Source organism: Musca domestica, unplaced genomic scaffold, assembly GCF_030504385.1.
Source record: "Musca domestica strain aabys unplaced genomic scaffold, Musca_domestica.polishedcontigs.V.1.1 26, whole genome shotgun sequence".
Classification (NCBI taxonomy): domain Eukaryota; kingdom Metazoa; phylum Arthropoda; class Insecta; order Diptera; family Muscidae; genus Musca; species Musca domestica.
Window position 1 is genome coordinate 11,918,321 of NW_026712283.1, and position 26,526 is coordinate 11,944,846.

At 33.8% G+C, this 26,526-nt stretch overlaps 2 protein-coding genes across 6 annotated transcripts in view; one reads left to right on the forward strand and one right to left on the reverse strand.

Annotated features, from left to right (window-relative positions):
• LOC101900098 (WW domain-binding protein 4) overlaps positions 1–25,133 on the reverse strand; it is a 117,661-nt gene extending 92,528 nt beyond the window's left edge. Inside the window, exons 1-4 of one of the 2 annotated variants that reach the window (XM_059123961.1) lie at positions 25,033–25,133; positions 24,890–24,962; positions 23,982–24,721; positions 23,679–23,926 (exon numbers count right to left, since the gene is read on the reverse strand). In XM_059123961.1, the coding sequence (XP_058979944.1) occupies positions 23,707–23,926; positions 23,982–24,721; positions 24,890–24,962; positions 25,033–25,118 (1,119 nt within the window). In that variant the 5' untranslated portion in view covers positions 25,119–25,133 and the 3' untranslated portion in view covers positions 23,679–23,706. Of the gene's footprint in view, positions 1–23,550; positions 23,927–23,981; positions 24,722–24,889; positions 24,963–25,032 lie in introns of those variants that run through there. The other variant, XM_011295143.3, reaches the window with a different exon arrangement.
• On the forward strand, positions 861–8,867 carry LOC131803051 (uncharacterized). Of its 4 annotated transcripts, XM_059123959.1 has the most exons (8): positions 884–1,208; positions 1,459–1,651; positions 4,292–4,428; positions 4,483–4,648; positions 5,006–5,148; positions 5,649–5,872; positions 8,285–8,513; positions 8,567–8,867. In XM_059123959.1, exons 3-7 carry the CDS (start codon positions 4,293–4,295, stop codon positions 8,390–8,392), a joined length of 777 nt encoding a protein of 258 aa, XP_058979942.1. In that variant the 5' UTR covers positions 884–1,208; positions 1,459–1,651; position 4,292; the 3' UTR covers positions 8,393–8,513; positions 8,567–8,867. The 4 variants fall into 4 exon arrangements, 3 of the variants coding, with proteins under 3 accessions (XP_058979943.1, XP_058979942.1, XP_058979941.1); XM_059123960.1 differs by lacking the exon at positions 1,459–1,651 and having other exon boundaries at positions 861–1,208; XR_009342461.1 differs by lacking the exon at positions 5,649–5,872 and having other exon boundaries at positions 944–1,208.
• Positions 25,134–26,526: the final 1,393 nt, after the last annotated feature.

Genomic DNA, 26,526 nt, shown 5'->3' on the forward strand with positions numbered 1-26,526 from the left:
TTTCTTTTTGTCACACTAAAACAGAATGTACATTAGAACTTTTTTAAAACCCACTGAATTTTCTAAATCCAGAACAATGTAAATGCCCTCTAAAGTAATTTCATGATAAAGTAGGCGACCTTACATCGAGTTCAGCACTACATTAATTTAAAAAAAATGTTCAGCTGAGGAACTCGATCTAAGAACTCATAATTTCGTGTAATTTGTTTCATGAAATCACTTTAGTGTGGCATTCGACTTTACAAGGCATATAAACGGTTCATATTTTGTATATTAATCGGCACTTACAAGGTAATCCTTTGCCAACATACGAATACAATTTTTTCATAAATTTGACTTTGACAACATTCTGCTTTCAAAATGTAAATGGAAATATTCTTCTTCGAAATGTACGCACAACATGTGCTCAGTGGCAAGAAGTATTTTTGTTACAAATTTTGAATTTCATGATCATTATATAATAATATACATATGTATATATGTAATAAGCATAAGTATTTGTAATTTTAAAATGGTTTATCCAAGAAAAAGTACGCGGAACTGTTAGACAATATTATGTTTCAAATATATTAAAAATATGCCACTGGTCGTGCACAAAAGTTTATGGTAATATTTTTTAATTTATTTGAAAATGATAGATGATTTCCAAATTTAAAAAGCGCTGCCAATACCGATATCTTTAATGAAACTACCTTCTATAATTATGCCATGGTTTTAACCTACATTATGGGGATTTATTTGGCATATAACAATTTAAACCCACTTGGTTACGGAATCCGGTACAATGTAAACGTACTATTAAATTTTTTGGACTGGTGGTAAATATACAAATTGTTTTATAATAAGTAATGTTAATTTATATATCTTCTTTGCAAATATAAGAAATAAATTTACATAATTTTTATCGTTGCGTTTTGTGATTTTGTAAATATTCTTTTCGATAGAGGGGGTGATTTATCCTCACTAGAAAACTTGAACAATTCCAACAAGATAAATCGATACAGTGCTTCATATTATGAAGCTTTAATGTGTAAATGATTACAGGTTATTAGTCGAAAGTAGTCACAATCGTAAATGGCTACCGGTTAATAAAATCAATTGACCTGCATCAACAATCATTTTGAATTCAAGCAGCAACGATACAATTCAAGCATCAACGGCGTACCTTTCTATTTTGTGCTATTAGCATTTTTTTTTCTTTTTACAAGGTAAGTAAACGTTTTATATTTTATATTATATTTTGTATTGAAAATGTTGACGACATTTTGACGGCTGGTGGTAAACAAACAAATTGTTTTGTAAAAATTATGTCAATTTATAACTTTGCATATGTATATATATATTTGCAAAGTTACAAGCCTACAAAGAGGAGACATACATTTAAAGCAGCCATAAAATAAAAAAATACACAATTTTTGTCGTTGCTTTTTGTGATTTAATCAATTTTCTTTTTGATAGGACGAGATTTATCCTCACTAGAAAACCTGACAAATTCTAACAAGATTAGAAAGATTACATGTCTGGCACATCCATAAAATTGGATTTTTAACTTCGCAGACAAATTAGCGGACCTTTGAAAATTTTTCTTTGAATTTAATCAAGTCAAGCATCAACTATCGGCGTACCATTGGTATTTTGTTCTTTATACAAGGTGAGTAAAATATTTTATATTATTGGCCTCTTCCCGTACTGCAAGAATGTACTATGTTTTACTATTTTTGATGTCATAAAGGAAAAATTCTTATCGTAGTAAAACATTTTACATTCTTTCAGGTTCTGGAACAGACATATATATTATATTTGTATAACTTTGTAAATTTGTCATTCTGTTTGCAACACCTTCAAATATTCTCCAAAGACCCCATAAGGTATATATTCCGTCTGTTAAAATCACGATATCGCTCGCAAGATTAAAGAAAGAACATATATACTACTCCTGGGATGTTTGGTATTGAAAAAGGTTTTTTTGGGTCCACGATTTGGTAAAGCTGCATATAGCGGTAGCCCCAAATTTTCGGTATTTTTGGAAGTTTGTTCAACCGAATTTGTTTTTGGTTTCTTGTTGGGCCGCAATTATCACTATCAAAAATTATCATAATGGTTCACTCTTTAGACGCCTACGTTGAAAAAACATTAAAAAAAACACGTATATGATGAAAAAATAAATTAATAAATCCACGCCTAAGTTGAAAAAATATAGACCAAAATATTCTCTTCTTACATGACCTCAAGGCTCATATAACAGATCATGTAAGAAGCGAATATTTTCTTCCATTTTGATTGAAATACCCCCGTAATGTAAAATTCGTTGTTTACGCTTTCAAACGATTAATTTAAAATAGAACGCATTTTGACAGCACTGATGAAATCATCTGGTCTTACTGTTTGACCTTATAAATGGGCCTTACATGACCTGTTAAATGGGCTATGTGTCTGACAAACCAAGAGAGTAATCCCCCGCTCTATTCAATTTCAAAGAGATCACACAATTGATAGTAACAGCCTGTGTTTACATAAAGTTGTAGATAAAATATCTGTGTGTAAAAGAATTCTTAAACAAACAAAAACACATTTAATATTTCTATTAAATTACAAAAATAACTTGAATTGCATCCGGATAATATTAAAGCATATTAGATATAGCTCCCATATATATTTTCGGCCGATTTTAACTAAATGGTGCACCACATACCCAATATTTATCGGATGGTCCAAAATATCCAAAAAATTTGTCCGATTGCGAGGAAATTTTGTATAACCCACTAGATTGAGCCTTGAATAACGTATGTTAAAAGTTGTTAAAATCGGTTCAAATTTGGATATAGCTCCCATATATATTTTCGCCCGATTTCATCTAAATGGTGCACCACACCCCCAATATTTATCCAATTGCGACAAAATTTTGCTCAACGTACCAAATTGAGTATATTTTAACATATGTTAAGTTTTGTTGACATCGGTTCAGATTTAGATATAGCTCTCATATCTATTTTCGGCCGATTTCATCTATATAGTGCACGAAAACCCAATGTGTGTCAGATTGCAACGACATTTTGCACAGGCTACTGAATTTAGTCCAAATTGCATTAAGTTTAGTTTGTTTTTAGTTTATGTTTTTATTTGAGTTTATGTTGTTCCAATAGCACCTCCTGCATATACACAGAGTGGTGTAGGGTATCATATAGTCAGGCCCGTCCGACTTTCGTCCTTTCCTTACTGGTTTTATTTAAAAAAAGATTTTTTTAAATATTTTTTGATACGTATATTTTTTTAAGAAGATTTTTCAAGGAATACGTAAAAATATTTGTGAAAAAATATTTTTCAAGCATCAACGTAGATTTTTTAAGAATTTTTTAAAAACTATTTTTTGATGCTAGAATTTTTTAAAGATTTCAAGAATTAAAAATATTTATAAGAATCCTTCGACAAATGTTGTGTAATAAATCCTCGCCTTCAGTTGGCCTTGAAAAATATTCTTATATAAACCCTCGCCTTCAGTTAGTCCTTGAAAATAATTTTTAATAAATCCACGTCCTTGAAAATAGTTTTTAATAAATCCACGCCCTTGAAAACCATTTTTAATAAATCCACGTCCTTGAAAATATTATTTAATAAATCCACGCTCTTGAACATATTATTTAATAAATCCACGTCTTTGAAAATATTTTTGCTTCTTAAATTTTTAAAAAAAAGTTCACGCTTGATTTTTTTATTAAAAAAAAGGATTTTTTTCAATATTGTTTGATGCGTATATTTTTTTAAGAAGATTTTTCAAGGAATACGTAAAAATATTTGTGAAAAAATCTTGTAAAAATATTCCTAAAGAAATGCACGACTTTTGTTGATGCTTGAACAAATATTCTCAAAAAAAACATCTATTTTGTTGATGCTTGAACAAATATTCTTAAAAAAAATCCAAGTCAATGGATTTATTAAATATTTTTTAAGGACAAGGAGAAGGCTTGGATTTATTAAAACTACTTTTCAAGAACCAATACAAAGGATGGATTGTTTTAAAAATATATTATAAAATATATAAAACCAACACAAGGCGTAGGTTTTTTTAAAATAATTTTCAAAAAACAACACAAGACGTGGATTCTTTAAAAAAATTTTCAAGCATCGACAGAAGGCGAAAATTTTTAAAGAATATGTTTTCAAGCATCAGGAGAAGCCGAAAATCAACCTAAAACATAAATTTTTTGAAAATATTTTAGTTTGGTTCTCACATCAATATTAACAGCATTATTATCGCTTTTCGATTATATTTTTATTTTTTGTTTTTATATAGTATGTTTTCATTAGTGTCATATAATTATGGCGAGTTTTGTGTCGTAGACACAAAAAAAACCAAACCATTTGACGGGGACGGATATATTTTTAAATACAAAGGCGGATCCTATCTGGGAACGATAATAGCAAAAAGCGGTAAATTAATGTAAGAGGTGTATTTAAAGTTATATTGACAGTTTCATTTCCTAGACAACAAGGAAGAACTTTCTAATTTAAAGAATATAAAAGAAGACGAAGCCAAAAGGCAAGAAACACAGCCAAAACAAAAGAATACTTATTCATCACAAGCGATGGAAACTGTAAGGGATTCTATACAAAATATGTCATCGTCCATAAATAATGAAATGTTACAAAGGTAAGTTAGTATATATATTTTTACAAGAACCTGCACAATTTTTCAGTTAAAATAAATTATATTCGATTTAGTTATAAATTTGCACGAATTGGTATAGATATGCAATAAGTTTAGATCAAATTGGTTCATATATAGATTCCAAATATGTGTAGTTCTTCTCTTGTTTAATACATATAAGAGATATTTGAAAAGAAAAAGAAGTAGTTTTTATTTACCTTCTTATTCTAAATAAAATAATCAAACAAGAACCACCTGATTATAAAACCTTACTTGGAATATGTTATATAACCCATATCTATGCCTACCCATGATGTAACTGTTGTTGCGTAGTTTTATTAACATTTTCATTGTTTACAGCCTAAAAACTTTTAGCTTGGTTGCTTACGACACTGATGATTATTTTGTTATTAACTCAAAAACTATAACACAACTCCAAGGCAGTGATTGTGTTGTGAAATATAGAGGTGGTTTTTATTCTGCAAAACTAATTGCATCTTATGGTGAGTCCGTCAATCAATATATGGATTTTGTATATTACTTTTAAAAAATAAGACATATACACTATTGAACAAAAACATATATTGCTTCCCAAACAGTTATTTAGCGTAGACATATTCGACACAATGATGATAATTTTAATTCACAACTAATCATTTTACTATATTTGGAAGTACCATGACGTTATCGTTTTGGAATTTAATTTACACTACACATGTTTTACATACACATATGATTACTTCAAAAATATAAATACAAGGTGTCTGAGATTGTCATTAATATACAGAAAAATGATAAAACATTTATAAATTTATATATAATTTTCCACATTTCATAATATAAATTTGTTATGAAGAAAACACTACTTTGAAAATAATTTTTTAATTGCATACTAGCGCATAACCCTTTTGTTGTTATTGACGATCTTAAACATTTAAAGTATTTGAATATCTGATGTAAACAAATTATATACGAGCAAAAATAAAAAAAAGTTTTTCTATAGATGACAAAAAGAAACTTCTGGAATTAAAGCGAATGAAAAGAAGACAAAGTCACTCAAAACATGTAGACCAAAAGCCTACATATGAAGTAAATAAATGTATACCAAATTCTACAACAAATGTCCAGAAGAGTTCAGAACCAGAAATTATAAATGACAATTCAATGGAACTACAAAATAAAAACCATCACGAAACATCGGGAGAAGATTCAAATTATTCATCATATGTAAGAAATCACGAAATAATATATAATTCTGGTAGTGAATGTTCTTTAAATGCTTTTGACGTAAGTTTGGCAAAAAAACAAGGGCATCTTAAGAACTCTACAGTCTTACAAAAAAGCACGATGAACTCGAAAGATTATAATCCCTCTAAAAGTAACAAAAATGACACACTACTAGACGAATCGGAGCCTGTTATAACGAAAGTGACTGGTATTGAAATTCCTTCATCTGAAAATCATTCCAAACAAAGTGATCATATATTGTCGGACACTTCAGAGTCAACGTGGGATGAAACTTCATCAAGTGGCGAATCTGTTTCTTTTAAAAATGCAGTGCTTAAAACCCAACGACTAAAAAATTCTACTGCTATTAAATCATCAGGTAATAGAAGTACGTTGGCTACAGAAAGTTTTGATTCCTCTATGCCATATAATGACAAATCTGTGTCAGAATACCTACCGGATTCATCTTTACAAAATACAACAGTAAATACAAGTTCCATTGTAGAAGTTAACACCGCTCCAATTCAGATAGATTCGTTAAGAGTTCCGTTTTCAAAATCAAAACTAAAAAGACATTTTTGCATGTATTGCAAAACATTGCAGTGCAAAATTGCTCGACATTTATTCTTAAAACATAAAAACGAAAATCTAGTTAAACAAGCAATGGCACTTCCCAAATTGAGCAAAGAACGTTTAAAATTAATTGAAGACATTCGAAAACAAGGAGATTTCATACACAATACATGCAGTGATCAGAACACTGGTATTTTAATTGTATCTAGACGACAACAACAAAAAACAAACCGAAAAGCCGACGACTATATATGCTGTCCAAAATGTAAAGGATTTTATACAAAATTTGCATCACGACAACACAGTAGGAAATGTGTTCAAAAACACAACTCCAGATCAAATTTTATTGAAGGGCGAAAATTAACTCAATATATACACCATGTTGCGAGTCCTGCAATGAAAACAACGATATTTCCTGTTCTCCGAAATGATAACATAACCAAAGCAATACGTTTCGACGAATTAATTATCCGATATGGTAACAGATTATCCGAAAAACTTTCTCAAAGTCACCACCATGATCAAATCCGAGCAAACATGCGCCTTTTGGGTAGATTTAAAATAGAATTTATGAAAATTGTGCCGGAGATATCCGAATTGAAAGATATATTCAAACCATATTTGTTCGATAATGCTATTGAGGCACTTCGAAAAACAGCAAAGTGGACCTTTGATAAAGGATTCGCAACGCCAGCTGTTGCCACATCCTTGTCATCTTTAATAAAAAAATGCGCACGGATACAACGAAATGAATTTATTAAATGTCAAAATGAAGATTCTAAATGTAACTTAGACAATTTTATTTCTCTTTGGGTAGAGGAAACACCCGTACAAATCAACAAAAAAGCTCTGGAAGATCTCGAAAATCGGAAAAGGACAAAAACTAATGACTTGCCAAGTAAAAACGATATCAAAATTTTGTATGATTATTTAAGAACTATAATGCTTGATTCCTTCGCCGAATTATGCTTAAACTACAATTTCATTTCCTGGAAAAAACTTTTGGAATCTACATTAATATTTATCCAAGTATTCAATCGACGAAGAGCTGGGGAAATTGAAAGGTTAACAATTGAAAACTTTAATAAAAAGGAACAAATAACTGATTGTGTAGAAGCTGGCATGTTGGAAAATATCTCTAAACAATCCATTAATTTCGCCAAACAATTCGTTCGAATCACGTTACGGGGAAAGTTAGGAAGAACCGTGAGCGTTTTGCTCGACCCACTGTGTATTAAGTCCATTAACATTATTCTTAAATTCAGAGAAAAGGCTGGCATTTCCAAGACAAATCCATATATATTTAGTGCGCCTGGTAAGTCCAGCTTAGCAAAAAGTTACTGCAGAGCATGTCCTTTGCTGAGAAAATTTGCATCAGAGTGTGGAGCATTGATTCCCGATACACTTAGAGGCACAAAACTGCGAAAACACATAGCAACATATACCTCATTGCTGAACGTGCAAGAATCGACGGTTGATAGACTTGCTAACTTTTTAGGCCACCACAAAGACATCCACAAAAGCATATATAGGGTACCGGTGCCAGTAGCCGAAATTACAAGCGTGTCAAAAATTTTATTATCGGCTGCTGGGTGCAATTTGCAAAATAGTATCGAAACTAGTAATTCTAATAGAAATATAGTTTCTGATAACGAAGGGAGTATGCAATATGAAGGTTTGGAGGAAAACTCTGAAGATTCAGAAACAGATATGGTAAAACCGAAGAGACGTAGTAGTAAGTAAAAATTGTAGAAACTATAATTCTTAATATTTTTGATTACTTAGCTGTATTTTAACCAACTTAGTACTACACAAATAACAATATTTTCAATATTTTAGCATCCCCTTTCGGACGGACAATACGCAAGAGGTGGAGCAGTGCTGAAATTGATTCCGTTAAAGAAACATTTGGAGATATTTTGGCCTTGGAGAAGTTGCCTTCCATAAAGCAATGTGCAGCAGCTATAGAAAAAAATATCTGCCTATGTAAAAGAACACCGGCTCAATTAAAAACATGGATAGACAACCAGCGAAAAAAAGTTGCCGTTCGAGGAAATTAAACAATTTGGTAACAAGTTTTAGTATTAATTTATAATCTGTTTCTAACAGCTTGTTTTTCAGATTTCCCCACTTTCAACACACAGTCACCGCCACAACATTCCACGGACCCAGTGTTTTCTTACTTTTTTTAGTGATATAAGCTTTTCATGCATATGAAATACTCTTGCCCATGTATGGGATATGTTCACACACACGCACACACAATTACAATAATTTTATTTCAAAATATTTTTATCATGTTTTATTAATTCTATGAATGCTGTAAAATTTTTATTGACGATTAATTTAAATTTAAAGCCTATTCTTTAATAAGTATTGAAAACGTGTTTTTTTATGAATAAAAATATTCATTATTAATTTATTTTGGCTTATGTTATTATTATAGTACTTATATATATTTTTTTATAAAATACATCTTTAGCCGTTTTCGTGTACTCATTTCATTTAATTTGTCATTTCTTAATTCACTTCATGGTAATATAAAACCGACCGAAAACTTATAATAACTAAATACAGTACCCAAAAAATACTTACTTATTTACAATAACTTAAAGAAATTAATACTTATGAGCACTAAATGGTACTATATTTGGTACAATTTGATTTTTAGGTGAACTAATAGAGCTAGAATCATTAAATTTGGTGTCAGGATCACTGTTGAGGTGTAAGCTTGAGATATGTAAAAGATTTAGAAATTTGTATTAATGTGTACTAAATTTGGTACAATTTGAATTATGAGTGAACCGATAGAGTTGAAATTCTGAAACTTGAATTTGGGATCACTGTGGGGTTGGGTATGTAAGAAGTTTTAGAATTTTGTACTAAGTGTACCAAATTTGGTACAATTTAAATTGAGAGTGAAGCGATAGAGTTGGAATGTTGAAATTTTGAGGTGTAGGATTGGGGTATGTAGGAAGGTTTGGAAATTGGTACTACTATGTACTAAATTTAGTACAATTTGATTTGTGGGTGAACAGATAGAGTTGGAATCCTGAAATTTTGATTTAGGAACACTGTGGAGGTGTATTATTGGGGTATGTAGGAAGGTTTAGAAGTTGGTACTACTGTGTTCTAAATTTGGTACAATTTGAATTGTGGGTGAACATATAGATTTGGAATCAGAAACCTGGATTTTGTTTCACTGTGGAGGTGTAGGATTGGGGTATGTAGAAAGTTTTGGAAATTGGTACTACTGTGTACTAAATTTGGTACAATTTGAATTGTGGGTGAACCGATATAGCTGGAATCCTGAAACTTGGATTTAAGATCACTGTGGAGTGTAGGATTGGAGTATGTAGGAAGTTTTGGAAATTGGTACTACTGTGTTCTACATTTTGTACAATTTGAATGGTGGGTGAACAGAACAGAGTTGGAATCCTGAAATTTTGATTTAGGAACACCGTGGGGGTTTAGGATTGGGGTATGTAGGAAGGTTTGGAAATTGGTACTACTGTGTACTAAATTTGGTACAATTTGAATTGTGGGTGAACCTATAGAGTTGGAATCAGAAACATGGATTTTGGGTCACTGTGGAGGTGTAGGATTGGGGTATGTAGGAAATTTTGGAAATTGGTACTATTGTGTAGTAAATTTGGTACAATTTGAATTGTGGGTGAACCAATAGATTTGAAATTCTCAAATTTGGAATCATTGTGGGGGTGTAGGATCGGGGTATGCAGGAAGTTTTGTTGGATGGTTGCGGAGTACTAAATGGTACTCAAATTCATTTTATGGTAGATATTAATGTGCAGATTTATTTGTTTTTCTGACATATGCAGTATTTTGTGAAAATAACATAATATGTTAATATATGTTTAAATTATTCCCACATTCGCTAACGAAGTAACAGGTATATGCTATATATGATATATGTAATGAATTCGGAAATTCGTACTAGAATGGTACAAAAAGTACTAAATAAGATAACATTTGTATTTGGCGAACCGGTAAAGGTAGAACTCTTAAATTTTAAATGAGGGTCACTGATGGAGTGTAAAATATATATAGCAAAGAGTTTTTTGGACATTCGAACTATAAGTATGCGAAAAGTTCTAAATTTGGTACAATTTCGTAGCATGTGAATGAATTGAGCTAAAAATTTGAAATGCGAATTAGGGTTGAGATGTAGGGTCTATTTAAAGAGATTGTTTTTGAAAGAGTGACTCATGGGTACGAAAAGTAATATATTTGGTACAAATTTTTTTCGGAGGAACAAATCGAGCTGGAATCCTGAAATTTGAAATTAACATTACCGTCGGATTGAGATTTGTACGTAATTTTGGAATTGTTTACTTATGTGTACGAAAAGTACTAAATCGGACTATAATTGGTACAATTTAGATTTGGGTGAACCGATAAAGCGGGAACAATGAAAATTGGAGTCAGGATCATTGCAGAGGTGTAGGATTAGGTTCAGGATTCGGTTTAAGAAATTAATACTTTTGGCTACTAAGGAGGAGGTGTAAGATTGAGATATGTAGGAAATTTTAGAAATTTGTACTAATGTGTACTTAATTTGGTACAATTTAAATTGTGGGTGAACCGATAGAGGGAATCCTGAAACTTGGATTCAGGATCACTGTGGGTGTGTAAGATTAAGATATGTGGGAAGTTTTAGAAATTTGTACTACTGTGCACTAAATGTGGTACAATTGGAATTGTGGGTGAACCGATAGAGTTTGAATCCTGAAACATGGATTAAGGATCACTGTGGCGGTGTTGGTTTGGTTAAGTAGGATGTTTTGGAAATTCGTACTACTGTGTGCTAAATTTAGTACAATTTGAATTGTGGGTCAACCGATAAAGTTGGAATCCTGAAACTTGTATTAAGGATGACTGTGGGGGTGTAGGATTTGGGCATGTAAGAAGTTTTGCAAATTGGTACAACTATGTACTAAATTTGGTACAATTTGAATCGTGGGTGAACCAATAGAGTTGGAATCCTGAAACTTGGATTTAGGATCACTGTGGGGTGTATGTTTGGGTTAAGTGGGTTGGGTTCGTACTACTGTGTACTAAATTTGATACTGTTTGTATTTGGTTGAACCGATAAGACTGGTATCCTGAAATTGGGGAAATAAGCTTTTCAATGGATTATATGAAGTATATAGTAAGGGAAAGCAATGGAAATGAAATCGATTATATTATTTCTGTTGGGTGGTTGAGGTGGGTACTTATGGAATTTTATATGAATGTGTATTAAATGTCGTTTAAAAACGACAACTTATTGAACTTTGTATACACACGTGGTGTTGTGTGATTATTGTGAACCCCCGATGCAACGAAAACACAATGTAAATAGTGAAAAACCGCGAAAAAGCCTTTCAATTTATAAACGTAAGAAGGGAATATATATTCACTACTTATTTCAATCAACTTAATAAAAATCTGGATACTATAAAGAGACTTTGAAGACCGCGAAAAGAAAATCAAAGTCCCTTCATATATTTCGATTTGCACGAAATTTGGCACCGGGTAGTGAATTAGGTCCAGAATGATATGTGCTAAGTTTCGAGAAAATCGATTCAGATTTTATATAGCTCTCATATATAGTTTTGTCAGATTTTATGTAAAAGGTGCACCAAAGCCCCCCATTCTCGGTGTCATATTTTTTGTTATTCCGATCTACTCTTGAAGATATAGCCGATTAATTGAGTCAGCATCAAGTGACGGCAATAGTGATTCTTAAACGCATTTCTCGAATCCTAATAATCCAATCGGTTTATAAATGTCAAAAATGTTGTTGTAATGTTGAACCAAAAAATTAAAAAACAAAATTATAAATGAAAATATATTCACTACTTATTTCAATCAACTTAATAAAACTCTGGATACTATAAAGAGACTTTGAAGACCGCGAAAAGAAAATCAAAGTCCCTTCATATATTTCGATTTGAACGAAATTTGGCACCGGGTAGTGAATTAGGTCCAGAATGATATGTGCTAAGTTTCGAGAAAATCGATTCAGATTTTATATAGCTCTCATATATAGTTTTGTCAGATTTTATGTAAAAGGTGCACCAAAGGCCCCCATTCTCGGTGTCATATTTTTTGTTATTCCGATCTACTCTTGAAGATATAGCCGATTAATTGAGTCAGCATCAAGTGACGGCAATAGTGATTCTTAAACGCATTTCTCGAATCCTAATAATCCAATCGGTTTTTTAGTACCCAATTAATAATAATAAAACATTTTTTATATTTTTTTGTTGTTGTATAATTAATTTATTTATTGCCATAAACTTAATAATTTTGTGTTTTTATTTTTTTGGGAAGATTTTTTTTGAGGCGGAAATAAAAATTTTGAAGTGACGGAGGATATTTTAGCCATAAGTAAAAAAAAAAATAGATTAAAAACAAGTGAGCCGAGCAGTATAGTCGAACGGGGCCGACCATATGATACCCTACACAACTTCAACGAAAATTTGAATTCCTGTAGTTCTATATTCTGAGCTTGAGCAATATTTCGCAATATTTGCACCCTCTTGGCCGACTAGAGGTAAACAAATATTCAGTACAGCCCTTCTAAGTGCTTGTCTAGATTCCCTTCACCGTGGGTTGTGTTGTGCTATTCGGCCTGTGGCCTACAAATCGACTCGTAAAAACACAAAAAAATAAGTTTTTGGTCCACTTCAGCCCAAAATTATTATCTGATCATCACCGAAAATTAAAGGCGTTGTCCTTGACCATAACTGCAACCTCATGGAGCATTTCAAAGCGATCACCCCTATATTTCCGCCCTCCAGTGTGGTAATGGTTTACTAAATAATATTTGAATACCTAAGCACCTGTTAATAATTAAGTGTAACTCCCGCATCCGAGTACATACGATAATATAATTGGTATAAATTTAAAGGTCAACCACTCTAATCGCAATAGAACACAAATTTTGTCATTTTTCACACAAAAGTCAGGGTCTATTTGACCCGCTAAATATTGACCGATCTTTATCAAAACTGGCATGTTTATTCTTTGCCCCGATCCCATTCTCCGTGTAAAAATTCGCAATGTTTTGTGAAGCGACCAGAAAACCGACAAAAATAAAGTGTTTGGTCCATTTCATCCCCTTAATATCAACTGATCTTTACCAAAAACCATAGGGATCTTCATTGGCCAGAAGAACCCATCCTACATGCAAAATTTCGTGAAGATTGGTCCATAACTGTGGCCTTTATCGTGTTTACAAATTATAATGGACAGACGGACGGACGGACGGACGGCCACACATGTCTAGATCGACTCAGCTAGTCGAGATATGACGATCGGTATACTTAACGGTGGGTCTAGGACCAACACGTCGCGGCGTTACAAACTCTTGGGGCTGCACAAAACTATAATACCCTGACATACCCTGAAAGCATTGTTCTTTTGGTATTCATGGGTCATTATTTGAATACGTATCATAATTTTCAGGCATCCACATCAGCAGGAAATAAACATATTGCAAACAAATTAAAAATTTATAAACAATTTATAAAATTTGGAAAAGTTACTTCAGTTCAACCATTAGAGCCCAATCAGCCTTAATTAAATCATCACGGAAGTAATCCTTGCAAGCATCGAGACCTTCGCCAACTTATCATCAGCTTGAAAATGACGGCCAAACATTTTTGGTGATTCACCGGGTATGGGTTCACGTTTAACCCAAATCTCCAGACCTTTGCGAGGGAATGAGGTGACAATGCCATGTATTTTGTTAAGTATTTTTTGGTGAGAGAACATCAAAAAGTGCATTTTCCATTAAAATGTGTAGCCACAAATTTGACACTAATATTGGAAAATGCGTCTTGTCAAGTCTTTACGATTGTATGTCTTTGACTTCACTTCAAGTACCTTCGTTATTGGCAAGTTTTTCTTCGTCCTCCTTTGTAGCAGTTGGAACATTTTTAATTTTGATTTGCCATTTGCAAACATCAAAGACATAGAAACGTAAAGACTTGACCAAGGTATATTTAATAAGATAGCCGCATCGGCCCAGCTGTTGGACAAATAAATGTCAAAAATGTTGTTGTAATGTTCAACCAAAAAATTAAAAAACAAAATTATAAATGAAAATATATTCACTACTTATTTCAATCAACTTAATAAAAATCTGGATACTATAAAGAGACTTTGAAGACCGCGAAAAGAAAATCAAAGTCCCTTCATATATTTCGATTTGCACGAAATTTGGCACCGGGTAGTGAATTAGGTCCAGAATGATATGTGCTAAGTTTCGAGAAAATCGATTCAGATTTTATATAGCTCTCATATATAGTTTTGTCAGATTTTATGTAAAAGGTGCACCAAAGCCCCCCATTCTCGGTGTCATATTTTTTTGTTATTCCGATCTACTCTTGAAGATATAGCCGATTAATTGAGTCAGCATTAAGTGACGGCAATAGTGATTCTTAAACGCATTTCTCGAATCCTAATAATCCAATCGGTTTATTAGTACCCAATTAATAATAATAAAACATTTTATATATTTTTTTTTGTTGTTGTATAATTAATTTATTTATTGCCATAAACTTAATAATTTTGTGTTTTTATTTTTTTGGGAAGATTTTTTTTGAGGCGGAAATAAAAATTTTGAAGTGACGGAGGATATTTTAGCCATAAGTAAAAAAAAAAATAGATTAAAAACCAGTGAGCCGAGCAGTATAGTCGAACGGGGCCGACCATATGATACCCTACACAACTTCAACGAAAATTTGAATTCCTGTAGTTCTATATTCTGAGCTTGAGCAATATTTCGCAATATTTGCACCCTCTTGGCCGACTAGAGGTAAACAAATATTCAGTACAGCCCTTCCAAGTGCTTGTCCAGATTCCCTTCACCGTGGGTTGTGTTGTGCTATTCGGCCTGTGGCCTACAAATCGACTCGTAAAAACACAAAAAAATAAGTTTTTGGTCCACTTCAGCCCAAAATTATTATCTGATCATCACCGAAAATTAAAGGCGTTGTCCTTGACCATAACTGCAACCTCATGGAGCATTTCAAAGCGATCACCCCTATATTTCCGCCCTCCAGTGTGGTAATGGTTTACTAAATAATATTTGAATACCTAAGCACCTGTTAATAATTAAGTGTAACACCCGCATCCGAGTACATACGATAATATAATTGGTATAAATTTAAAGGTCAACCACTCTAATCGCAAAAGAACACAAATTTTGTCATTTTTCACACAAAAGTCAGGGTCTATTTGACCCGCTAAATATTGACCGATCTTTATCAAAACTGGCATGTTTATTCTTTGCCCCGATCCCATTCTCCGTGTAAAAATTCGCAATGTTTTGTGAAGCGACCAGAAAACCGACAAAAATAAAGTGTTTGGTCCATTTCATCCCCTTAATATCAACTGATCTTTACCAAAAACCATAGGGATCTTCATTGGCCAGAAGAACCCATCCTACATGCAAAATTTCGTGAAGATTGGTCCATAACTGTGGCCTTTATCGTGTTTACAAATTATAATGGACAGACGGACGGACGGCCACACATGTCTAGATCGACTCAGCTAGTCGAGATATGACGATCTTTATCTGTAAGTAAACCGACTAACATCAAGTAAACCGACTAACTTGAAGCAAACTTTACGCACGCTATTTGGTATGCTTCACTGTTTAAAATGTAATATCAATGAAGCTATGGAAGCTATGCTATATCTAGAGATTAATTTATATTAATTTCAGTAGCCAATCAGCCTAGCTATGGTTCTTTAGTGCACAATTCACATTAAATCTGACGAAAATATATATTGGAGCTATATCTAAATCTTAACCTATTTTCACGAAACTTAGCACACATCATTCTGGACCCAATTCAGTAGCCTATGCCAAATTTCGTGCAAATCGAAAGATATATAGGGACTTTGGTGCCCCATTTACCTTAAATCGGACGAAAATATATATTGGAGCTATATCTAAATCTGAACCGATTTTCACGAAACTTAGCGTACATCATTCTAGTCTTAATTCAGTGCGCTGTGCCAAATTTCATGCAAATCGAAAGGTATATAGGAACTTTGGTGCCCCATTTACATAGAATCGGACGAAACTATATATGGGAGATTTATCTAAATCTGAACCGATTTTCACGAAACTTAGCACACATCATTCTGGACCTAATTCAGTACTATATGCCTACTATATACTATATATAAATTTCGTGCAAATGGAATGATATATAGGGACTTTGGTGCACCATTTACCTTAAATCGGACGAAACTATATATGGGACCTATATCTAAATCTGGACCGATTTTCTCAAAACTTGGCAGACATCACTCTAGGCTCACTTCAGTACGTTATGCCAAATTTCGTGCAAATCGAAGGATATATAGGGATTTTGGTACACCATTTACATGAAATCGGACGAAACTATATATGGGAGCTATATCTAAATCTGGACCGATTTTTCCCAATTTCAATAGGGTTTGTTTTTGGACCAAATAAGTGACTTGTGCCAAATATCATCCAAATCGGATCATAAATGCGACCTGTACTTTGTTTACAATTTAACATCTACAGAAGGACGGACGGACATGCATAAATCGACTCAGAAAGTGATCCATGCCTATCCTCAAAAGGAACCATGTGTCTATCTCCTTTCCTTTTGTCTGTTACAAACATATGCACAAAGACATAATACCCTGTACCACAGTGTGGTGAAGGGTATAATAAATAGGGGATGTTTTTCTGTATTCATACACAAGAGAAAAACTTGTGAATTTGCAAACAAATTTTTTGATTATTTCTCAACATTTATTTTAATAATATATCAAAATAAAGTTCTCCGATTTATACAAAAACTAAAGAACATTAATTAATTCACACAAATATATAACAAAAAACCAGTAAGGAAAGTAGTAAAGTCGGACGGGTCCGACTTTATGATACCCTTCACCACTATGGGTATATTAAACAGGACTATTAACATGAAATTGGATGAAATAAAATATGTGATATTTATCTAAATGTGACTCTACCTAGATCTATCCATAAAGTATGTAAATCGACTTCAAACAAATATAAATAGGTCATCCGTTGGGCTATGTCTGTACTTCTACAAAACGCAACTACGTAATTCTATGCTCAATTTTGTACGTTGTGCAAAATTTGATGTCAATTTACTTGAAATCGGTCGAAAATATATATATGGAAGCTCTATCCAAATATTAAGCGATTTCAAACAAATTTGTCACAGGTTAGGTTATACTAATTTCAGAACGTTTTGTTCCTATCAGCCTATTGGTTCCTTGGTGCATCAATTACTTAAAATCAATATATAATAAAAGGGAACTATATCTAAATCTGGACCGATTTTCATGAAACAAGGCAGACATCACTCTAGGCTCAATTCAGTACGTTATGCCAAATTTTGTGCAAATCGAATGATATATAGGGACTTTGGGGCACCATTTACATGAAATCGGACGAAACTATATATGGAAGCTATCTCTAAATCTGGACCGATTTTCTCGAAACTTGGCAGACATCACTCTAGGCTTAATTCAGAACGATATGCCAAATTTCGTGCAAATCGAAAGATATATAGGGACTTTGGGGCACCATTTACATGAAATCGGACGAAACTATATATGGGAGGTATAGCTAAATCTGAACCGATTTTCTCAAAACTTGGCAGACATCACTCTAGGCTCAATTCAGTACGTTGTGCCAAATTTCGTGCAAATCGAAAGATATATAGGGACTTTGGGGCACCATTTACATGAAATCGGACGAAACTATATATGGGAGGTATATCTAAATCTGAACCGATTTTCTCAAAACTTGGCAGACACCACTCTAGGCTCACTTCAGTACGTTATGCCAAATTTCGTGCAAATCGAAGTATATATAGGGATTTTGGTACACCATTTACATGAAATCGGACGAAACTATATGGGAGCTATATCTAAATCTGGACCGATTTTCACGAAACTTGGCAGACATCATTCTAGACCTAAATGATTAGGCTGTACCAAATTTCGTGCAAATCGAAAGATATATAGGGACCGTTTACATTAAATCGGTTAAATATATATATGGGAGCTATATCTAAATCTGAACCGATTTTTCCCAATTTCAATAGGGTTCGTCCTTGGGCCAAATAAGTGACTTATGCCAAATTTCATCCAATTCGGATCATAAATGCGACCTGTACTTTGTTTACAATTTAACATGGACAGACAGACGGACGGACATGCATAAATCGACTCAGAAAGTGATTCTATGCATATTCTCAAAAGGAACCATGGGTCTATCTCGATTATTTTTGCCTGTTACAAACATATGCACAAAGACATAATACCCTGTACCACAGTGTGGTGAAGGGTATAATAAAGACTCAAGAGTATGGTTTTAGTTTGAAAACGCATACGTTTGGTATTTTTTATAAAACCATTAGTGAGAAGATTTTTTCCAACTGTCGGACATGGCAACGCATTCCATATAAGTTGAATTTGTACAGCCACAGTAGCATTATAGTCAATGGACTTTTATATAACACCACCACCACCAGTACTTTGTGGTGAATCATTGGAATCTACATTGATTTTATGCAGCTTTAAGGTAGGGACTTTTTTCAATAAATGGTGTTCCGAGTGCATACCACCATCGTCGAGTGAGTTTTCCATTTCCAAAGTATTTGAAATTGTCGCATCATCCCGCAAAGCTAGGGAACAACCACGTTTTTGCTGTGAACTTTCTGAACATTCGGAGGATTTTCTCTTCAAATATGTATATTCATTAATGGTGGGTGGTGGCGCTGGACAAATTTTGTCCGGGTACTCTGGATGACAACCGTAGTCAACACCTCTCAACCAATTATCGGCTGAAAACGTTTCACAAACGTTTCCATTGAGATTTTCACCATGTCCTTGCGGCAGTGACATATTGAAGCTCTTTTGCCATATTCAATCCAACGTTTCAATGCAAAATTTGTAGATTCGGTTCCATTGAAGCCATGATTAAAACCAGCGTGATAACGGAAGGAAAGGTTATCATTATTTCACCAGCTTCCTGGGTAATGCCATTGTAGGGTATTTTATTTTGCTTCAACACCTGCGGACTAGTTTTAATTGAATTTATTTTATAAATGTTTGTAAAATGTTGTGTTGTGTTTTGATAAAACAAACGAGTTCAATTCATTTCCGAGAAAGGAACGATGTGAACTAGAACCAGACTAGTTCAGTTTGTCAGCTGTTTGTCTAATTTTCTCAGCGCCTGATTCGTTTTCTATCAACGCCGATAATAAAATGACGCAATGCTACATAAATTTAACAATTTGGTGGCAACCCATTTGATCTTATACGTTGTGAATGTTTGAAGGACAATGGTTCAAAATTACCACAACGTATATAATGTTCCCAAATATGTCACAAGATATATCAAGGGCCCCACAAGCCTAGCAATTAAAAATGTTGAATCGAAATCGAGTTAGACCTGTATATTGAAGAAAGTACTATTATAAAATCCATTCAAATTCTAATTATTTTGCTGTCCCCGAAACTGTCTCTGGACATATATATATATATATATATATATATATATATATATATATATATATATATATATATATATATATATATATATATATATATATATATATATATATATATATATATATATATATATATATATATATATATATATATATATATTTCGGAATGACAAACTAAATATACCCTCTATACTATGGTGAAGGGTATAAAAATATGAAAGAAGAGTCCGATTCTCTTCAAATTTCACACATACATCAATATTCAATTTTTTATCCTAAGTTGTCTTAGCCAAGTAGATTTCCTCGTTCCTCAGAAAATATATGGCAGCTCCCTTTTTTTTTCATGACCATACATCACCCACATTCATTCATGTTTTTCGTTAGAAGAAAAAAAAAACCAACCCCACTCGCCACATCCCCTCCTCAAAGTCTCTGCTCATAGTGGACGACACACGTCACACAAAAGAATCTTGGCACAGTAAAAAAAAAAAACACATCTTCTCAATGGCCAGGCCAGGACAGGCCAGTGTAGTAAATAAAATAGTGAATTGAAGAGAAAACCAAGAAAGAAAACGGCTACAGAGAGTAGACTGTGTGGGAGTTGTTTCGTGTGTTTATTCTCAAATGGATTGATGTCTTTTCTTTGATGTGAATTCTTCTACACGATGGATGGGTTTTTTTTTTAATTTAATTTGTGGACTTGTATTTGCGATGTTTTCGAGAGGAAGAGGTCAAGTTTTATAACTGGTAATGTGGAACAATGCCCCAGAAAAATTAAAATACGTCAAGCTAAGGCGAATAAGTTGTAACCTTAAGCATTTGGAAAAGCATTATAAAGTTATAAAGAGATATAAAGTAGTAACTTTGAGAAGCTGGAATTAAAACAATGAACCTAGTAAAACCATGAATCAAATTTAAATATCAAAAAAAAATGTTAAAAGACCGTTGGGCGACTAAAATCCATCACGACATATAAATGTTAGGTTATTCGCGTTCGTATGTACTCATAAGGGACTTATGTTTAAAGAAATAATTAGAACCACCCCGAGCTCATTTTTCAGTATTTGCCGAATGGAATATTGCGATATGTTCAGCCAACGAGTCATTTTTCGGCCACTGCGACGCGGGTTTCGATCACGTGGCTTCTTTAGTTTGCGAACTATTTCTGCTGATGTTGCTGTATTATTCCGTCCACTTCCTTGCTAAGCTACCAGTATCACGGTAACGAGCGATGGTACGAGACACAAAAGATTTATTCACATTTAAATGCTGGAGTGCTCTAGCGATAGCCACTTGTGGTTTTCCAGCCAAATATAAAGAAATCACACTATCACGCTTGAATTCCATCACGAATAACTTTTCTTCTGGACCAGTAACTTCGAAATGATAGCAGTCTGAAGTTGGTTGCAGTTTTTTCATCTCACCCTGTATCGATATACAGGGAAGAAGATAAAAATATATTCCAAAACCCTTTCGAAGAGGAATTCTTAAAAAGGACAATTTTCGTTTAATTCAATTTATTTGGCATTTTGTGGTGGAGGTACCGGAAGGGGTGAATTTAATTTCGCATTTTCCAAAATGTTGACCCGTAGGGGGAGTTACCAGAAGGAGTGGTCCGACATATTCCTTCTTCACACCAGATCTTGTGTTGATAGAAATAATGGATTGAGTGAAAATTGAAGAGAGAGAATGGGACACTTTTTTTCAAATTTCATGAAAATTATAATTATTCGAAAATGTAAAACCCTTTGAGAGGAGGTACCAGAAGAAGTGGATTGGAATCTATCATCTTCACACCAGATCTTGTTTTAGTAGCAATAGTGAGATGTGTGAAATTCGGAGAGAATCGAATGCTAATTTTGCATTTTTTGGGAGTTGTAGTTATTTAAAAAATTTGAACTCGTTGTGTGGGAGTTACCAGAAAAAATTTTCCGACATATTCCATCTTCGCACCAGATCTTGTGTTAGTAAAAATATTGGGATATGTAAAATTTGAAGATAATCGAATGCTTATTTCGGCTTTTTGAGTATCATTGTTATTTAAAATGTTGACCGCTTTGTGGGGACGTGCCAGAAGGAGTAGTCCCGGAATCTATCATTTTCACACCAGATCTTGTGTTGAAAGAAATATTGAGACGTGCCGAGTTTGAAAATAATCGGCTGCTTATTTCACATTTTTTGAGAGTTGTAGTTATTCAAAAAAAATTTGAACTCGTGGGGGAGTTACCAGAAAAAAATGTTCCGACATATTCCATCTTCGCACCAGATCTTGTGTTAGTGGAAATATTGGGATGTGTACAATTTGAAGAGAATCGGATGCTTATTTCGGATTTTTGAGTATCATGGTTATTTCAAATGTTGACCGCTTTGTGGGGGGAGGTACCAGAAAGAGTGGACCGGAATCTACCATTTTCCCACAAGATCTTGTGTTGATAGAAATATAGAAAAGTGTCGAGTTTGAAAATAATCGGCTGCTAATTTCGCATTTTATGAGCGTTTTGGTTATTCAAATTTTTGATCCGTTTGTGGGAAAGGTATCAGAAGGAGTAGTCCGATATATTCCATCTTCACGTCAGATCGTGTGTTGACATAAATTTTGGAATAGGTGAAATTTATAGAGAATCGGATGCTTATTTCAAATTTTTTTGAAAGTTAAAATTACTCAAAATTTTGGACCTTTGTGGGGGAGGTACTTGTTGAAGTGGTCCGACTTATTCCATCTTCACACAAGATCTTGTGTCAGTAGCATTATTGTGATGTGTGAAAGTTTGAAGAGAATCGGATGCTTATTTCGCATTTTCTAAAAGATATAATTATTTAAAAGTACAACCCCTTCGTGAGGTGGTAACAGAAGTAGTAGTCCGACATATTCCATGTTCACACCTAAACTTGTATTGATAGAAATATTTTAACGTGCCGAGTTTGAAAATAATCGCATGCTCATTTCGCGTTTTATGAGCTTCATGGTTATTCGAAATGTTAACCCCTTTGTGGGGAAGTAGCAGATGTGGATCGAAAGCTGTCATTTCACACCAGACCTTGGTGTGATGTTTGTGTTTGTAGACAATCCCACACTTACATCACATTTTAAAAGAAAATTATAATTATTAAAATGTTCACCACTTTGTGAGGAATTACATGATGGTGTGGGCCAATATTGTCGATTTTCGGAACTGACATGGCATTGATCCACATATTTGGATTTGAAAAGTTTATACAAATTCGGAGGATCATTACTTGTTTTATACGATATTTTTGTGAAAATGTTGAAAATTTTGGGGATGCTCCTTCTGGTGGACCAATATTGTCCATCTCCGAACTCGATCTAAGATTGACAATAATATTACGATGTAGCAAGTTTGGATTAAATCGGATACTCCCTTCGAGAGTTATCATGTATATCATCCAGACAGACAGACGACATCCTTATATCGACTCCAAATGTCCTAAAACGGATTTGGCCCAAAAGCGTCTAGGGTTTAAAACCGTCATTTCGGTGAAGCACTTTTGGACAATTTGAAGTAGAAGAATTAGTCAGGGCACACACTAGAGGACTTCAATTTTGGTTCTTCATATAATCCATATAAACTTTATTGTCAAATCATAAAAATCGTATAGTTAATTTCCCCTACTTAAGCCATAAAACAATGGTTTTTTGTGAATAATAAATTTACAAAAATTACCTTATAAATTATTCTACGGGCTATAGGCTTAGTCATCGTCCAAACGTTTTCTGGCATTTCCCTTGGCAGCAAATTTGCGTTTTTTGAATGAAGTCGATGTGCCGCTGGCAACTTCAGGATCTAATCTTGTTATGGTTTTTTCTTTAAAGCGTTTTACAGGGGGCTCGGCGGGGATGTCGGAAACAACTGGGGCAACATAGTAGTTATTTACTTGAGGTAGTTCCAAATTAATGGGCACGGGTGGGGGTCTGTAAAATAACATAACATTAAAAATTTAATATCTAACAAAATATTTTGATATACTTTGTTTCCACCGTCTGCCATTCACCCATGACGGGGGCCTTGGCCTCTTCCTCCGTCTTAAAGGTCTCTCGAACTTCCTCCTCGGCCTTTTTCTCAGCCGCCGTTGTGTGACTCTGAAAAACTTTCAGCCGTTCACGATTATAACGTGCCACCTCTTCATTGACATTTTCACGAAACTTTTTGGCCTCTTCGGCTTGTTTTAACTCTTGCTGCTGTACGGCCAAATCATTGATACGTTGATATTCCTCCCACGAGAGATAACCTTCCTTGGGTGCTACCCAAACACTTTCATTGGTTTTTACATTCCAGTAGTAGGAATAACCCTCATCGGTTTTACCCTCAACCCAAAGGGATGCATTTGGTACAGCAGCTGGATCGGGTTTTTTGGCCACCGATACACGAGGAAGATCATCCTCGTCTTCAGGACCAGCAAGGCGAAGGGGATCTTGTTGGCGATACTTACTGGGAGGTGGTGGCTGTGTCATATCACCTCCACCACCACCAGATGTTGATGGTCCAATGCCGGCTGTCATAACGGCATTAATGGATTTGGCTGTCATATCACCCCGACTGTGTATGTCCATGGCATAGGATTTCATGGCGGCCTCTTCCATTTTCCGTATCTCTAAATCCATTTTTCGTTTTTCCTGTTCGGCCTTTTCGCTGTTACGGCTAATGTCCGTAATCCGCTTGGCCACATTCATTTTATGTCGCTTGCCATTTTCATGGAAAGAAATGCTCTGGAAAAAAGGAAAAAGAATAACGATTAAAACTAAAGAAAAAGCATAGCAAACAAAGTTAGGAGCCCTATTTCATTATTAAATTGGCAGAATATGTAAACGTTTAGGGGACAGCCCTTGAAGAGTTCTTAGATGGTTTTCCCTGCCCAGCTGATCAACACAACTTACCGCCTTATTGTCACTTATCCAACATTTACAGAAATCACAGTATTTCCGTTCATTTGATACCCAGTAATCGGCCCTGAGAATAAAATAAAGGGGTAGATACAATAGTTTACCATTTATTTCCAATATTTCGAAGAAAAACTTACATTTTATCAAAGATGTTGGTCTGTGAAATCGTTTGTTTACAAATTCTTCTTCTTGTTAACAATAAGTGTTGTGTAGTAATCACCATGAATTGATAACATGGTGGGCAGTACTCACAATGAATTGTGAACACAAGAGGTCGGCAATGCAGTTATATGAGATTAGTTATCGACATTTAATTTTTGTAACAGAATAAAGGGGAAGTATTAAGGGAGATTCACATGAAATGATTCTCCAATCAATTCAAGAGACAAATAAATAGCCGTTAAAATAGCTGAAATTTAAAGAGTATTATCGATAAAATACGAATTGATAGTATGTACAAATAGGGGATATAATAAAAAAATTCTATATGTCATAAAAATCGAATGCATATTGTGATTTTAGAATTGAATGAGAAATAAATTCGGTGGAAAATGCATATGAGTATAATATTTGTCACTGTACTAATTCGAAATTCTCTAAATTAAAGGCTTTAATACATTAAAAGATTTTTTCTTGCATTAGATTTTGGAAATAGTACTGAGAAAAAAAAGAAATACAGCAAAAAACAGTAAATTATAGGAGATCGCAAAGTAACCTAAATAAATTTTTTCAGATTTCAAATTAGGATTCCTTGGAATAATTGCCTTTTTGGAAAAAATGTTTCTTTGTCAATCATGTAGAAACGCTACACGTAATAAATTTTCAAATTATAAAAATATTGGAGAAATTAAATGGAAAATATGACTAAGAAGTAAATAATATTTCTAATCGAAGTTAAGCCTTCTTAAGAGACTATACAAAGCATTGGACCAACATGAATCATGTTTTTACCCAATCTATACAATTTGTTGACATTTTTTATACCCTCAGCCACATGGCTACAGAGGGTACATATTATTTGATACGGTCAAAACGTGCCTAGTCGAAATTACGGTTTTAGACCCTAGATCTCTTTGGAAATCCGTTTCAGAACATTTGGAGTCGATCTAGCGTCCGTTCGTCTGCCTGGCTGGCTGCTGCGCACAATAACTCTCCAAGGGAGTATCCGATTTGATCCAAACTTGGTACTTGTTAATATTATTGTCAAACTTTGATCGACTTCGAAGATATGCAATATCGATCCACTCATTCTGGTACCTCCCACATAAAATGTCAAAATTTTCAAAGAAACGAATATATTGCACAGAAAGAGAAAGGATGATCCGATTTTGCTCCAACTTTGCGAATCTGAATATTTTCATCCGTGCTAGGTCTGGTGCAAAAATGGACAATATCGGTCCACTTCATCAAGTACCTCCCCCCGCAAAGGGTCAAAATTTTGAATAATTGCCACACTTATAAAACGTGATGTAAGAGTCCGGTTGTCTTCAAATTCCACACATCCCAATATTTTTATCATCCCAAGGTCTGGAGTTAAGATGGAATATATCGGTCCACTCCTTCTGGTACCTCCCAACAAAAGATAGAAATTTTCAAAAAAAAATATATATATTTTCTGCACAGATAGAGAA